The sequence below is a fragment of the Cryptosporidium muris genome, genomic scaffold (genome assembly GCF_000006515.1).
Source record: "Cryptosporidium muris RN66 scf_1106632373425 genomic scaffold, whole genome shotgun sequence".
Taxonomy (NCBI): domain Eukaryota; phylum Apicomplexa; class Conoidasida; order Eucoccidiorida; family Cryptosporidiidae; genus Cryptosporidium; species Cryptosporidium muris.
The window spans coordinates 240,553-254,953 of record NW_002196577.1 but is presented as its reverse complement, the minus strand read 5'-3'; the positions used below and the strand labels follow the sequence as shown (position 1 = coordinate 254,953).

Here is a 14,401-nt window from a genome sequence, read left to right as displayed (position 1 = left end):
TAGAATTTGCATTAGTAACTAGGACTAAAGTGGTAAAAGGACACCTTATTATTCTGCTAAGTATTTCTAGAAGTTTAAATGACAAGATAAAACACTCACCTTGGATAAATAGATCTCCTCTTAAAAGTGATTTATTAAAGAAACATTAGTTCGAGTGAAATTTATGTGCCCTCGTCAGATATCACTAGTCATATAGTGAATATTCAAAATATTGGCATTAGTAATATTAGATAGAAAAAAGTACTTACTATGCCATAAGTTTTCAAATGTTTGAATAGTATTTCTAATTATAAAATCACCTCTCTTAAATAAGATATCTCATTTTTCTTCAGTATATAAAGGAATTTGTGTCTTAACCTAGTATATAAGATATTCTTTTCATATATATGATATTGGAAGAAATTCTCGTTTTCTATAAATAAATCAAGGTACAACCTATAACCAAATAAGTTTACTTTGCCTTTTAATATATTAGAAAATATATAAAATGATTAATTCAGTTACCAGGTAAATTGTTTAAGAAAAATATTTAGCGGAAGATTCACGCTCCACTTAACAGGGAATAAAAGTAGCCAAGTATCCACTACACTTGTGGTTTCATGCCTAATTTAGGTATTTTTTAATTAGAGCGGAAATAGTGAACAAATATAGAAATCTCATGCAAGAATAAGCAGATGTCTCCTTTTTTAAAATCTGTTGAAGATATCAGACGTAACTTAAGAAGTCAAAGATGGGCTGATATTGTAGATGATGAGAATTGTTTCAATAATGACAGCAATGCAAATTTTACTCATTATAAGAGAGATTTAAACCAATATGAGTTACCTGAATACCTTAAAGATGAGGAATCTTTAACTGAAACTGAGGTTTATGATTTTTTGCCACCAGTGAGATCTACAGGTGGCTTTAAGAAGAAGCTGAAGGATGCTGATGAGGAGAATTTAGATGAGATTTTGCAGGAGCTTAGTATTGACCATTACATATCAATATCTGAGGCTGTAGACACTAATGAGAAGTCTAGAAATAGAGTTTTAAAAGAGAATACTAACCAAAGAACTGCTAGTTCAAGTTCAGGCTATACTGGCAGAGCTTTGCATGAAATTCAAAATAGAAATAAGAAACAAAAGAGAAAAAAGAATGCTTCGAGACCTCATTTCTAATGTGTCTTGCATAGAGGATTTTAAAATTATTATTGGAACTTCCTAATATTAATTATCAGCTCTTAAGATATTGTGAACTTGAGCTTCTGGGATGCTAGTTTTAAAGTAGAGACTTATTATTAGCAGTATTCCTAAATATATACTTTTGATTGACACGTTAATTTTACTCTAACTTTTGGAGAGGTAAAAAAATTGATCATTAGATTTTGACCTCTGTACTTGTTTTAAATGCTAAGTGTGAGCACTATAAATTCTGAAAAGTAGATTTGATATTATAGTTAACTTGATGGAATTTCCTTTAATCTCTATTGGGGAATTTTTAGATGTTAAATGATTAATATATGAATCAGGTATTAGCTGATATGCTAAAAAATTAAGTATTACCTATAACTTCAGATCGGTCCCTCACGAGCTCAAATCGTATAGGTGGTTAGTACACCGCGTTGTGGCCGCGGCGACCCAGGTTCGAATCCTGGTTTGAGCATTCTTTTTATTTAACCCATTATTAAAGGTAAAGTGCGGTTACCTTGCGAGTTACCTTTCTTTTTTTTCCTATTTTTACTGAAAAAAGAAATTATTTCAGCAAATATTAAGATAGGAATCAAATGTATCAGATTCCATGGAATACTTTAGAATCATTTTCAATATCCAATAAAACAGCCTATCATATAGTAGGGAAGTGTATGAGGAGCCTGGAAAAGATAGACTCAACCAATAGTATGAATATAGATAATACTTATGGAAGCTCAAAAGTTAGTCAAGATATAATGAAACTTGCTTCTGAACAACTAAAGGCTATTAGAAAAGGATTTAAGTACTTAGAAAGTCATGAGAATACATGCTTTGAATTGCTGAGAGTATCAGGGTCTGTTCAATTACTACCTAGCTCCTTGTCAAACATTGAATCCTCAGTAAGCCAATATCTGAGCTGTTTTCTTTTTCATTATATAGCTGAATTTTATGGAGTTTGGTTATCTTTTCATAAACTTGAAATAAAAAGTAAAATGGGCTACATCCCAGAGAATGAGCCTAGTGGATCTTTTTTGTTGAATATTGTATTCAAAGCTTTGGTATTCAAACCAAAGGTGGGTGAAATTCTAGTTTGCAAAGTTTCCTACATCTCACCATCCTATATTTCAGGAATAGCTTATGGTTTTTTTAGTATAACTATTCCTTTGAAGTATATTAAAAATGAAAACTTCGACTATCATCCAGCTGACATGATTACTTATGAAACGAATTCTTTGATAAACAGAAATGATAGGACCAAGGTCATAAGAACTGACTCTTTGGTCCTGGTAAAGATCAAAAGTCTAAACTTCTCACATAATGGGGACTTCATAACTTCCATAATAGGCCAATTTGAATATATTGTGAAGAATGACCGTTAAAATATATTTTTTTTTTTTTTTTATCCTAGTCTATACATTTATATATATATATATATATACTTCTTCGACTAAATGAAATCATTTTAGATATTCAAAAGGTACAATATAAAACACAGAATACAGCACGGAGCAGAAGTTCAATACTCAATTCTATAGGGGATAACTTTACATGTTATTATACATTAAACTGATTTTCTTCTTTTGGATAATAGAAAGAGCTTTAATATACTTTTTTTGGTTTTCTCTTTCAAATATTGGGAGATACTAATCCAGAATGAGGCATTCTTGCAAGCAGAACTTAATTTTAGATAATTTAGTCTTGATTAGGAATGAATATAGAAGGAAAATTGTAATAGGACTTTGAAGTAGGAGTTTCCCCCAAGGTTACAAATAGTTCTTCATGAGATGTGTTATACGTTGATGAATTGGACGAACAAGAAATAATTTGAGAAACTAGTTCATCGTCAGGGTCGTCTAAGGTATCTATCTCATCTATGTCTTCCAAATGCATTCGGATACTAGAGTATCTGTTAGCATTACTACATCCGATAGTTTCCATAGAAATTCCAGCTTCTCCATTTATGGAGTTTTGAGATATTAAGTGTCTATTCGAAATCGAAGCTTTGTTCCCTCTTGAATCTAGTAATATAGCGTCAATGGGTGACGAATTTATTGGCACTTCCTTACTCACTTCCATATTATTTGGAGGAGAGCAGCAACTTGCTGCACTACATCCAATCGATCCTGAAGCGACATTATTTATATTAGGGGAGCGATTAATACTTACGAGATAGTTGGCTGTGCCTAATCTATTTACTAAAGTATTACTGTCTTTACTAGCTTGCCTTCCTCCACTTGCTTCATCAACCAAACTACTATTACAATTGCTTTGTTTAATAAAAGATACGTTATTGTACTCTTGCCAAGAGTTATTTCTAGTATCTCGTTTCTTTTCACATGAATCAATGTTAAGCCCATGACCTTGTAAGAGTTTAACTAAACGTCCTCCATCCCAAGAAGGTTTACAGGATATACGGGGGGTTTGATCAGCTGTAGAGATCGATTTCATTGAAAGTGGAGTATCACTTAGAGTATTTGGGGGAGGTACTGCGTTCCTCAAATAGGCTCTTCTCTGTAAGTGCTCATCCAGTCCGTTACAAGAGGCTGAATGGCTAGTTGAACTATACGAGGATACAAGTGGAGATTCACAGTTTCGTAGTAGAGTTCTTCTATAACGCCGTCTACCTCTAGTTGATGTTCTTCTATGAGTCGTGGAGGTATTCGTGTCACGTACATCAGTTATTAAATGAGGAAAGCATGAAGAACTTGGATATGGAGATTCTTCCTCTATGGGGACAATTTTTCTTGAATTTTTCAATGTGCTCTGATCTATATGATGTTGAGCTAAAAAATCTAGAGGATCCATTATAAAACTATTATTCCTATCACTGTTTGAGTATGGAAAAAATGTACTGTATTCCATTGGGATAAATCTAGGAAAGTGAAATCTAGCAGGACACGTTTCCGTACATATAAATTTTGTAGATCTAATGTATGAGCGCATTATTAAGTACGAGAACGGTCAATATTTAGAATTTCAGCTCGTGAGTTACCAAAAAAGTACCATACTGAAGATGCATGTATCGTTTGCCGCAAAAAAGCGCCCTTAACTTTTCGTCGCTAGTATATTAGGATCATCTTAATATATATAGCTACAAAATAAAATATTGCTTAGAAATCTAAATACTTTTTCTTATTATAGATAAAATTATTTATCATATAACTATTTAAATATACTTTTTCATTTTGTATTGTTTAATATCTAAATGCTTGTTAAGTTAATACATAAATTTATATGATGAGTATTAAGTACTTTACAATATCAAGAGATTGAATTTGGAATCCAGAATTGTTCATTATTATTTTCGCACATCTTTTCGTGATATATTTCTTATATGCGAGTTAATTCCCTAAAATTAAGGTGGCTATTGCGGTTACATTGGGTATAAGGTGACATCTATTTAACACTTGATTCAGCAATAAGTACCGTATTACTTAGTTTATGATAAAGAGAGATTACCTATTCACTTTCTTTTTATCTTAATTTAGAAGTCTCGATGTAATAAGTTAGTTACTAAATTAAATTATCAGAAAACTCTAGTTTCTAGGATATACTTTGCAACACATACCCAAGGTAAGGAAGTGGCAGGAATAGGGCGCTAGTAGGGGATATATATTTCTTAGATAAAACGTCATGTGATTAACAGTAGGTAGGGTATAGTAAGGCTATTCTTATAAAAAGCTCATCAACTTCGCTAGAATTGTATCTCAAGTATGGTAAGTTTCAAAGAATGTCAAGAAGTGCAGAAATATAAGTGAAATAGTAATATGAGCTCATAGATCAGAGGTACTTTATATAAAACTATTACTTTTATCTTAACTCAGATGTGATACGTAAGAAAGTAGATAAAGTATTTAGATATTTAATATCTTCAATTCACTAGTTTTAAAGTACAAAAGAAACATGGAGTTATAATTCTCATAATTGTCAAACATTAATATTCAATACCAATTGATCTGAGAGTAAATATTTGAAGATACAAATCTAACTTCTTTGAAGTTACAAGTCTAAATTAAAGTTAACTTCTTGATGCAAAGTATCTCCTAAATCTCCTTTATATTCATCATTAAATTCATCAAAACACATATGAGTACAGGTATTACCCATCTGTAGCTGTTTGAGATTATCAGTAAACTCAACGAGACATTCTTGATCTTCTGTTTCAATTGAATTGTTCTCTTGAATTACTGAGTCTAACCATGATACTGTAAATGAATCTTCATAGTTCCCACATCTCCAAAGTGATCTTTTAATTCTCCTATCTCCCGTTTGCCCATCAAAATCTTTTAATGGTATACACTGAGCTACAAAGTCAACTAATATATTCTGTTTATAGTCATCTCCTTCTTCAGTGGATATATCCCAATTGTTAAGGTCATAAAATTGTCCAAGTCTCTCTATTCGTGAAACATAAATAGTACGGAATTCAACAGTCTCACAAAAGGCAACTGAACATTTTGGTTTCTCTGAAGATAAGCTCTTTCTTCTTTGCGATGAACGTAATAACCCTCTTTTACCATTATCTATACATATTGCCGTCACCATATCTTCCTATCTTATTCTTGTAATTCCTAATTATATGTAATCTTAGTCTCCTCTAGTATCAAAACTAACTTCTTACTCTATCAGTGACTTACCCTATAATCGTCAATTCATTATAATATGAATATATTCAGGGTAAATTTGACAATAATACAAATACAAGAACTAGGACTCTTCTAGATTACAAAGCCACTATAGATGTTTATCTACTTGTCTTTATAATTATCCCCTAGTTAAAAGCAGGTAGCTCTGCTTCTGGGGGTTTCCCTTAATAATTTGCACCTATACGTCCCTAGCGGGTCTGCAAAAACCTCAATGTAAAATGTATCAAAACATACCAAAAAATACCAAAGAAATTTCTGAAAGTATGACAAATATGTCTTATTAACAATATTATATCGGAATATAGATGTAATTCTAAGTTTGAGTGAGTACTGTCACCTCTATTTCTTGATTTAGAGCTATTCTATAGATTCTTTTATAAGCTGTAGATAAAAACCGCCACAAAACCCGCCATGTCTTTGAAGACAGGACATATATTTTTGCTCTATATTTAATACCAGTCTAGCTAGTGGACTAGTACACATCCATTTGAGTTGGAGGTTATTTTATGCGACTATTATGCGTCTCTTTACGTATAGTGATTTTAGGTCTTCACTATAGCACATAAATAGACAGCCTGACTTGCTAAGAGTAGCCATATCACCTCATGGCCAATCTAAGTATTGTTAATTAAGTAGTTCAGACTTGACTTTAAGAGGGCGTATATAAATTAAATATATATCCATTTTGAGAGGGAACATAAATTCTCTTATATAAATTTGCAACTAGTGAAAAAGCTGTGCTAAGTAGTGAGCTATTGTTATGAACTAAGTACATTGTAACTGGGGATGAGAGAATAGTTGATATGGATACAGAAACGAGTGGTTTTTTGTGGTCGTTGGCAGATATTGAGAATGATTGCCCACTTTGTTTGCGACATTTGGGTCTAATGAATAATATATCTAAAATGGTGCTACCATGTTGCCAACAGGTCGTATGTGAGAGCTGTTTCAACGATGAAATGCTCAAGAATAATAATAGTTGTCCTTTTTGTTTGTGTAAAGGTATCAAAGGCCAAAAGTTGGGTAGCTCAAGCAATGTTACACCTAGTAATACAAGTACGAATACAAATAGTAATCCTAGTACAATACCATCTAATGGTCTGAGTGTTGGAACAGGAAGCTTACCTCTGGATTTAAGCTGTTGGCTTCCTCAAAATTTGACTGCTATATGTAACCCTGGTCATCAGTCGAATTGTTCCAGTACATCTGCAACATCACCATATTATAAAAGTAACAGTGCGAATAGTATAGATAACTTTCCTCAAGATAGTTTGGTATATATTAGAGGTAACTCTTCTACAGCTAATATGAATGTAGGTACTCCAAATACTGTGAGCTCAACTGCTGCAACTACAACATCAGCAACAGCTCCATTTGGATCTTTAAGTGATGGGTTTTGGAATCATTCACCAAATTCTACTAGCAACACGACAGCAAGTAATATTAATGGTAGTTCACCTTTTATGACAGATCCATGGATGTCGTCGGGGACTTATTCTCCATCAAGTGGCTTTCTTCATGATTTCAACTGTTATGATAACAATGCAAATAATCCTAACAGCAGTAATATAATAGGTGAGGTTAGTACTACAACTGGTGCTATGAATGGCAACTTGAATGTACCATCTGGGAGTAATAACAGTGATATATATCACAATAACTCAATGTATACCTGGACTGTTCATAACCCAATGAATAATTTACACACATTTACCCAAGTTAACCATGGAACTCCCAATGCTTGTACTATAGCTGATGTTGACTTTCAGAGGTTCTGTTTTGGACTGGGGATAGATATAAGTGATACGAGTGATATAAATAATGGGAAGAAATCTGTAATATCTGTCAATAATGTGACGAGTAAACAGAAGGAGTCGGAGGGTTTCAATTTGACAGGTGACTGTAGTCATAATATTGGTTTGAGCCCTCAACTTAATCCTAACATAACAAGTTTTTCAGATACAAAAGGTGGTAGTAGTGGATTAGTTAGCTCTAGTGGAGGTACTCTTGGAAGCAACTCCAATACAAGTGGGCTTAGTAATATAAGTAATAGTGGAGGTTCTGTAAATAGTGCACAACAAGCTGCATATAGTAGCTCTGCATTTCCTCCATTAACTAGTGCCACTATTCGTCAGAACTCTTCAAAGGATGCAATGGGATCCTCAGGGAAATCCAATTCTCAAGTAAATATAGCGAATTTTACAAGTGATACTTACTCCCAAAATTTTGGCACTTCTGTTACAAGTCCCCACCTTTCTAGTACTTGCATACCAGGTTCTAATCAGAATGTAAATAATAATAATCCAGTTAGCACCACTAAACTCATATCGATGCTATCTCGCTCAGAAGTTTCTTCTAGTAATGGTAGTTCTATGACCTCTGTTAAAGGTGCAACTAACTCAAATAGTCACCAAAATAGTGGGGGTGGGAATTTATCTACTGTTAGTAATGTTTCCTATATAGATGCAGTATTACATAAGACTGATTGTGGGAAGAGTGAAGGTGGCAATAATAATATACCAAGTGATGTAACAGTAACTAGTACAAATATGGATGGTGAGATGCCTTCTATTGCTATAGGAGCTAATGGAGAACCATATAATTATAAGAGAGCTTTATGCAGACATTGGATGCGTGGTTATTGTTGGCTAGAAGCTGATTGTAAATTTGCTCATGGTGAAGTTGAACTGAGAACAAGAGATGGTAAATTGAGACATCCAACGTTGACAGGTGATAGACAGCAAACTCAACAAGGGCATAGCCAAACTCAAAGTCAATCTCAGCAGTCATCCAGTAACAACATAATTGTGTCACCTACAGTTTTAGCATCGTCATCATCCAATGGTAAGAGTTCAAAACAAAATCCTAACAAGTCTAATGTAGCGAGTTATGCAGCAACAGCTGCTAGTAGTTTGTCCAGTACGGGCGTAGGAAGCAATTCTAATGTCAGTTACAGTGTGATTGTAGCTTCAGGTACCTCGACTACTGACTCTAAGCGAGGATAGAACAGTGGTGACTAAAAAGAATACAATTAACACTTGGGATATTTGGCAGAAGCTATTGCAACTTAATTCAAACAGCATTTGTAATTTGGAAATGCTAATATCTTTATATTTGATAATTCAGCTGTAGCTCCTAAAATCATATTGTATGCCTGCTATAGCTTAACTTAATTAGAGTTGCTTGGAAGTTTTTATATCTTTTTATATTATACTTATACTTATACTTATAGGTTTTATTCAGAAATTGCATCCCTAGTAAAACTAGAAATATTTTGGATTTGTATCATTGCTGATAGGATGGAAGGATAGATCAGAAGAACAAAGATTATGTTTTTTCTTCTCTAGAAAATAATTATATGAGTTTTAACTGCAACATTATTATTAGAAGGAGATTACCAGGGTCCCCTATTACTCTTAATTTTTATGATTCTTATCACTACATCTAATAATAATGAGATGTGAATTGTAGACACCTTTTCAGGTGATTCTTCCAATCATTGTAACTTGGACATCTCCTAGTTTACAATGTTGTAATATTTATTTAGGAAAATAATAATTTGCTTTTCTTTAAAATGACATTGAGTTTGACTACTATTCACAACAACTTCGCTTTAGGGGGGAGTGACGTAGTTGAATAACTCCCACTAAGATATTAGAATATTACTCTCTTATCTACTGGCTTCGTTTTATAGAGCAATTAACTTTGAGGAGATTAGATTGCTTATGTGCATTGTGAGCTTAAGTGCTAAAACTCTGTTCATCTGACTCAGAAACCATGCAAGATAATGTTTCAAACTTTGGGAAATGTTTTTATTTAAATTGTACACTAAATCTAAAGTTAGCTAGGATAGTCATTTCAAAGTGTCTATTTCGTGCTTTGTATACTTTTACTTCCTCGAGATACCTTTATCTTGCTAATTGGTTTATATTAATAAATACAAATTAGATCGAGATTACCCCCATTAACCTCAAAATTAGCAAATAGACAATTTTATAGTCAGTCTGAACTTCGCAGAAGTGAAGATATAAAGCAGTACTTGACTATCTTTTCAACCGCGTCACTAATAGTAATATATTCTTAAGTGCTTCAATATGATGCAAATGAGTTCTAAAGCTGCACTTGTATCTCTCTTTAAAGATTTAAGATTAATCAGCTGTGTCTTGATATTAATGATTTTCAATAAAATTGGAATATTCCAACTTGAAATATTATCTATCTAATATAAGATTATGCAGAAATTCACTGAAATCTCCATCTCTATTGGTTTTTCATTTAAGATTTAGACAAATAGTGAATACTGTGCAAACTTAGTATAAGCTGTTCAGCTTATACATTATAATTAGAGTATATAGGTAATATTGGAACTCAAATTTCTTAAATTTATCCATATAAACATTTTCATCAGCCAAAGGTTAATGTGTATGTCTAATTTTTTCCTTTCTCTAATAAAAAAAGATCATTTAAGACTAAATAGCTTGATTAAAATTTATTTGTTTATTTAATTGATTTCTTTAAAGATATAATATCTCGATGTTATTCTAGAACAAGAGGATTATTCTCAAAATCATAATAGTGAAATATTCCATCAAAATCTGGGTTACTTTTACCATTATGTTCTTGATGTTCTCTACTTGGATATTTGATTCCTTTCTTTTGTAAGTATCTAAGAAATATTGCGAATATCTTGTACTCCTTAATTTTGCTTAAGGATAAGTTCTTTTTGGAGGTAAGTTCATCTTTGTCCTTAATAACATATACCCTAGTAAGCTTCCCATTCTTGCAACCATATAATACTATCTGTGACTCTATCTCATCAGATGTCTCCCTATCCTTGAATACTTCAAAATCTAGACAATATGACTCTTTCGGTGTTATTTCAGTAAACAACCTCTTGTTGATTGTAATCAATCTATGACGTTTATCCTGACCATTGTGGGTAGTAGATGAAGATTCAACAATGGATGGGCCATGTTGTTGGTTAATCACATACCAAGTAATAAACTGTTGCTTTGTCAATTCTCGTCCACTCATATCTTCAGCAAGAAAATCGTCTGGATTTTCAGCTAACAAGTCATCCAGCATTTTTGCCGTTGCCTTGTCACAACGCTTAGATTCCTCTAAGTTACGCAGTTCTAGTAAACGTTCGCACAGAGTTGCGCATGTTAGACTGTCTCTTGGGGGGGAACTTGTGTTGTTGTGGGGAGAGGAATCTCTTACTCTAGTCGCAGGAGGTGATATCTGTTTATCTCTACCTTTTGACTGTGAGACAGAATAAGATGGCTGCCACTTTTTATTTGAGTATTCGTCTTCTAAATAAGCTCCTTTATCTTTCTTATCGCAGTTCAGCTTGTGGCGCTTTGATTGATGACGTAAATAATCTTCTTCATAGTCAGAGGATGACTCATCTCTGTATCTTCTAGAATACCTACTACTTCTATTTCTGTAATTGCGTTCAGGAGAAGATTCGTCACTGGAGTAATATCGACGTCCACGACGATAGCGGTCACGCTTATCTTCTATAGAAGAATAAGAGGATCTAGATGATGAACGAGAGCTAGAAACGCTAGCTTTACGTCTTCTATAGCTATACCTCCCGCTTCTATGATTACGTGATGTTCCAGGTATATCAGATATGTCTGAAGAATCAGAAGATGAGCGACAATTACGACTGCGATACTCACGTCCTCTTCTATACCCTAAGGAATAACGATCATATTCTCTATCTCTTCCTCGTTCCCTATCTCGTTCCCTATCTCGTTCCCTATCTCGTTCCCTATCTCGTTCCCTATCTCGTTCCCTATCTCGTTCCCTATCTCGTTCCCTATCTCGTTCCCTATCTCTTCCTTTATCTCGTTCCCTATCTCGTTCCCTATCTCGTTCCCTATCTCGTTCCCTATCTCGTTCCCTATCTCGTTCTTTATCTCTCCCTTTATCTCGTTCTTTATCTCTCCCTTTAGCCTTGTTGTACTCTCTTTCCCAGTTATTATCTTCTCTTGTGCGTTCATTAAATCCATAGTTACTGTCTCTATTTCTGTTTCTTACTACATCCCTATACTTCTTCCCTTCTCTGTATCTATCCCTTTCATATTCATAGTCTCTGCTTTTATCACGACCGTAATCTCTTCCTTTCTCATTGTCCAATTCATACCCACTATCACGTCGCTCGTTATCTCTAGATGGTCTTCTTCTGTCATCATCCCAGCCATAAGAGCGATACTTCTCATTTAAATAAGGAGATCTGGACCTTGAAGAACCCATTGTAGATTTATTCTCAGTGTTCATAACGAAAAAAACTCGCGATTTATAAATCCAATAACTTTGTACTGTTATAGCCCCAGTACACCATCACACCTTATGTTTCAGGCGGCATATTTTGGTAACTCTAAAATAGGTAAACCAAACCAAAAATAATGCTGAAATTGTAAAATTTAAGGTATTAATTACAATTTTGCTCAAATATAAATTTAAAGAATCCTTACAGACTTATTTTTGGAGTTGAAGCTTAGAATCTAATAGATAAGTATTTTGTAGGTGTGTATACAATATTTTCTTAATAACTTGTAGGTTAAGATGTTCAGTGAACTTGTGTTAAACTAAAGATATATCAATGAATTTTACATCTTTACTCACTTCATTTGAGAATAGCTTTAAGAGAGCAAGGTGCTAGGTAGTATAGGTATTTGCATTTAGCGGGTTAATGTATCTGGAGTCACTCATTCGCAGCAATTCTTAGCTCAAACGCCTCAATACTGATTATACAAGCAATTTTACTTAATTACCAACAATTGGAAAATATATTTAAAATATTGGGTATAAAAATTTATTATAGTCTGTGAGCTTTCTTTAAGGTAATTAAGAAGCTGACTTCAAGTGATATAGCACCGGTTTAATGGACTCTAAACAAAGGATAAATAAACAGAATGACATTTTACGACATTATATAAGCCCAGAAGTTGGTACTGGCTTATATTCCAGTGAAACTCTACTAGGAAGTAATTTGAAATCTCAAATAGAATGTGACTATATCAGACCAAATAATATAAGTGAAATATATCCAATACAGTCAAGTCTTTCAACTTCTAGTACAATTAATGAAACTATGCCACTAATATCATCATACACAGGTCCAAGAAGATCTTTGAATCATTCCCAGTTATATCAGAGTTCTATATGCTCTCCAGTATTGAGTAGTACACCATATTCATTAAATAGTACTCGCCAACATTCTCCACATTTTTCATTAAGTCCTGCTTCTTCTCCAAGAAATATCTCTCCTCCTCCACTAGATATAAGTTCGAGCTCTATAAATATAGGACTTACAAGTTCTACCACTTCACCTCGCTCTCATATACCTCAAATCCCATGCACTAGTTCTAAGCTCAGCCCCTTGATTGGAGCTGAGAGTACAAGAGCAGAAAGTGGATTACTTCAATTAACTGAAAAGGTAATTAAATATGCTAGGCAAAATCGAGATTTAGAGATTGATTTACAGGAAATAGAATATAAACTAGGTGTACCGAGAAGAAGGTTATATGATATAACAAATGTACTTGAAGCAATAGGATTATTTGTGAAAATTCGCTGTAATGTCTATAAGTTGAATTTAGATATACCAAATAGTCTACTACATGGCTATGAAAATGATGATAATTTAACTTTTTATATGCAAATGCTGAGGGATACTGAGCAGAATATTGAATTTGTTCAGAAGGAAATTAATCAGTTGATATATAATGCAGAAGAAGAAGGGATATTATATGCTGATACTTATATGCTATCAGGATTATTTCCTACTAACTCAAACAATGTAGTTTCTATTGAAATTCCAATTTATACAGACATAATTTTAAATCGAAATCAATACTCCTATCAACTACTTAAATCTATTAGAACAAGAGTAGTATGGAATAAAGAATCAAATAAAGTTTTATGTTCTACTAATTCAGATCATAAGTGGAATATTTTATTGCAGAATATGGACTTACCATTAAATATAAATACTTTACATGGCAATATAAATGTAACAGAGGAAGAAAGTCAATTAGTACATTTATTAGAATTTCCAGAAATGAAGAGCATTGTCAACAATTCTATTGGTCATCTCTCACCTAATGAGCTATAACTCCTTTGAGAATATATAAAATTACTTAATTATGTCTTAAAATATGCTTAAAATTTAAGACTTTCTAATATGGGCGTATTCAACTTTTAAATTAAAGGAAGTTTTTTTTCAGTGAAGTATGCATGAAAATCATTGAGGCTAGCACTAAATTTAACTATATTACTTCACATTAATGTTATTGGGATTTTGGCTGATCGTAATTTGCAGAATAGCGTGTAAATATCCTGCATAAAACTCAGCTTGTAAACATGCAAAACAAGTTATAAATGTGTCCCTTTTCTCCTCAAAATGAGAATTTGTATCTGTCAATTTAATTTGTGAATATTGAATAATTACTATTTAAGTTTGTCTGTATTCCACATATACAATAAAACTTACTACACTCTTAGAGTTAGTCTAGTACGTTTTACTCAACAGGTCTTCTGCTAAAAATGTTAGAAAGGGATAAATAACTTTTA

At 33.1% G+C, this 14,401-nt stretch overlaps 7 protein-coding genes and 1 non-coding gene across 8 annotated transcripts, besides 5 other annotated features; 5 read left to right on the top strand and 3 right to left on the bottom strand.

Moving 5' to 3' along the window:
* Positions 1 to 461: 461 nt before the first annotated feature.
* Positions 462 to 497: a sequence feature (AT_rich).
* A 177-nt stretch (positions 498 to 674) lies between these two features.
* CMU_036370 (uncharacterized protein) lies at positions 675 to 1,160 on the top strand (the record flags this gene model as incomplete). The annotated part of the gene is made up of 1 exon (XM_002141776.1): positions 675 to 1,160. One exon carries the CDS (start codon positions 675 to 677, stop codon positions 1,158 to 1,160), a length of 486 nt encoding a protein of 161 aa, XP_002141812.1.
* Positions 1,161 to 1,571: 411 nt separating this feature from the next.
* Positions 1,572 to 1,644, top strand: CMU_036360. The gene has a single exon. It is a non-coding gene; the product is annotated as a tRNA-His (tRNA).
* A 121-nt stretch (positions 1,645 to 1,765) lies between these two features.
* On the top strand, positions 1,766 to 2,551 carry CMU_036350 (RNA polymerase Rpb7, N-terminal domain-containing protein; the record flags this gene model as incomplete). The annotated part of the gene is made up of 1 exon (XM_002141775.1): positions 1,766 to 2,551. The coding sequence occupies one exon, from the start codon at positions 1,766 to 1,768 to the stop codon at positions 2,549 to 2,551; it is 786 nt and encodes a 261-aa protein (XP_002141811.1).
* Positions 2,548 to 2,575: a sequence feature (AT_rich).
* Positions 2,576 to 2,582: 7 nt separating this feature from the next.
* Positions 2,583 to 2,610: a microsatellite.
* Positions 2,611 to 2,864: 254 nt separating this feature from the next.
* Positions 2,865 to 4,115, bottom strand: CMU_036340 (uncharacterized protein; the record flags this gene model as incomplete). Its single annotated transcript, XM_002141774.1, has 1 exon — positions 2,865 to 4,115. The coding sequence occupies one exon, from the start codon at positions 4,113 to 4,115 to the stop codon at positions 2,865 to 2,867; it is 1,251 nt and encodes a 416-aa protein (XP_002141810.1).
* A 189-nt stretch (positions 4,116 to 4,304) lies between these two features.
* Positions 4,305 to 4,347: a sequence feature (AT_rich).
* Positions 4,348 to 5,171: 824 nt separating this feature from the next.
* On the bottom strand, positions 5,172 to 5,717 carry CMU_036330 (uncharacterized protein; the record flags this gene model as incomplete). Its single annotated transcript, XM_002141773.1, has 1 exon — positions 5,172 to 5,717. One exon carries the CDS (start codon positions 5,715 to 5,717, stop codon positions 5,172 to 5,174), a length of 546 nt encoding a protein of 181 aa, XP_002141809.1.
* A 904-nt stretch (positions 5,718 to 6,621) lies between these two features.
* Positions 6,622 to 8,823, top strand: CMU_036320 (zinc finger, CCCH type domain-containing protein; the record flags this gene model as incomplete). The annotated part of the gene is made up of 1 exon (XM_002141772.1): positions 6,622 to 8,823. One exon carries the CDS (start codon positions 6,622 to 6,624, stop codon positions 8,821 to 8,823), a length of 2,202 nt encoding a protein of 733 aa, XP_002141808.1.
* Positions 8,824 to 9,445: 622 nt separating this feature from the next.
* CMU_036310 (uncharacterized protein) lies at positions 9,446 to 12,347 on the bottom strand. Its single transcript, XM_002141771.1, has one exon. The coding sequence runs from the start codon at positions 12,101 to 12,103 to the stop codon at positions 10,355 to 10,357; it is 1,749 nt and encodes a 582-aa protein (XP_002141807.1). The 5' UTR covers positions 12,104 to 12,347; the 3' UTR covers positions 9,446 to 10,354.
* Positions 11,580 to 11,757: a sequence feature (GA-rich).
* Positions 12,348 to 12,710: 363 nt separating the features above from the next.
* Positions 12,711 to 13,943, top strand: CMU_036300 (transcription factor E2f/dimerization partner domain-containing protein; the record flags this gene model as incomplete). Its single annotated transcript, XM_002141770.1, has 1 exon — positions 12,711 to 13,943. The coding sequence occupies one exon, from the start codon at positions 12,711 to 12,713 to the stop codon at positions 13,941 to 13,943; it is 1,233 nt and encodes a 410-aa protein (XP_002141806.1).
* Between the last annotated feature and the right edge of the window lie 458 nt (positions 13,944 to 14,401).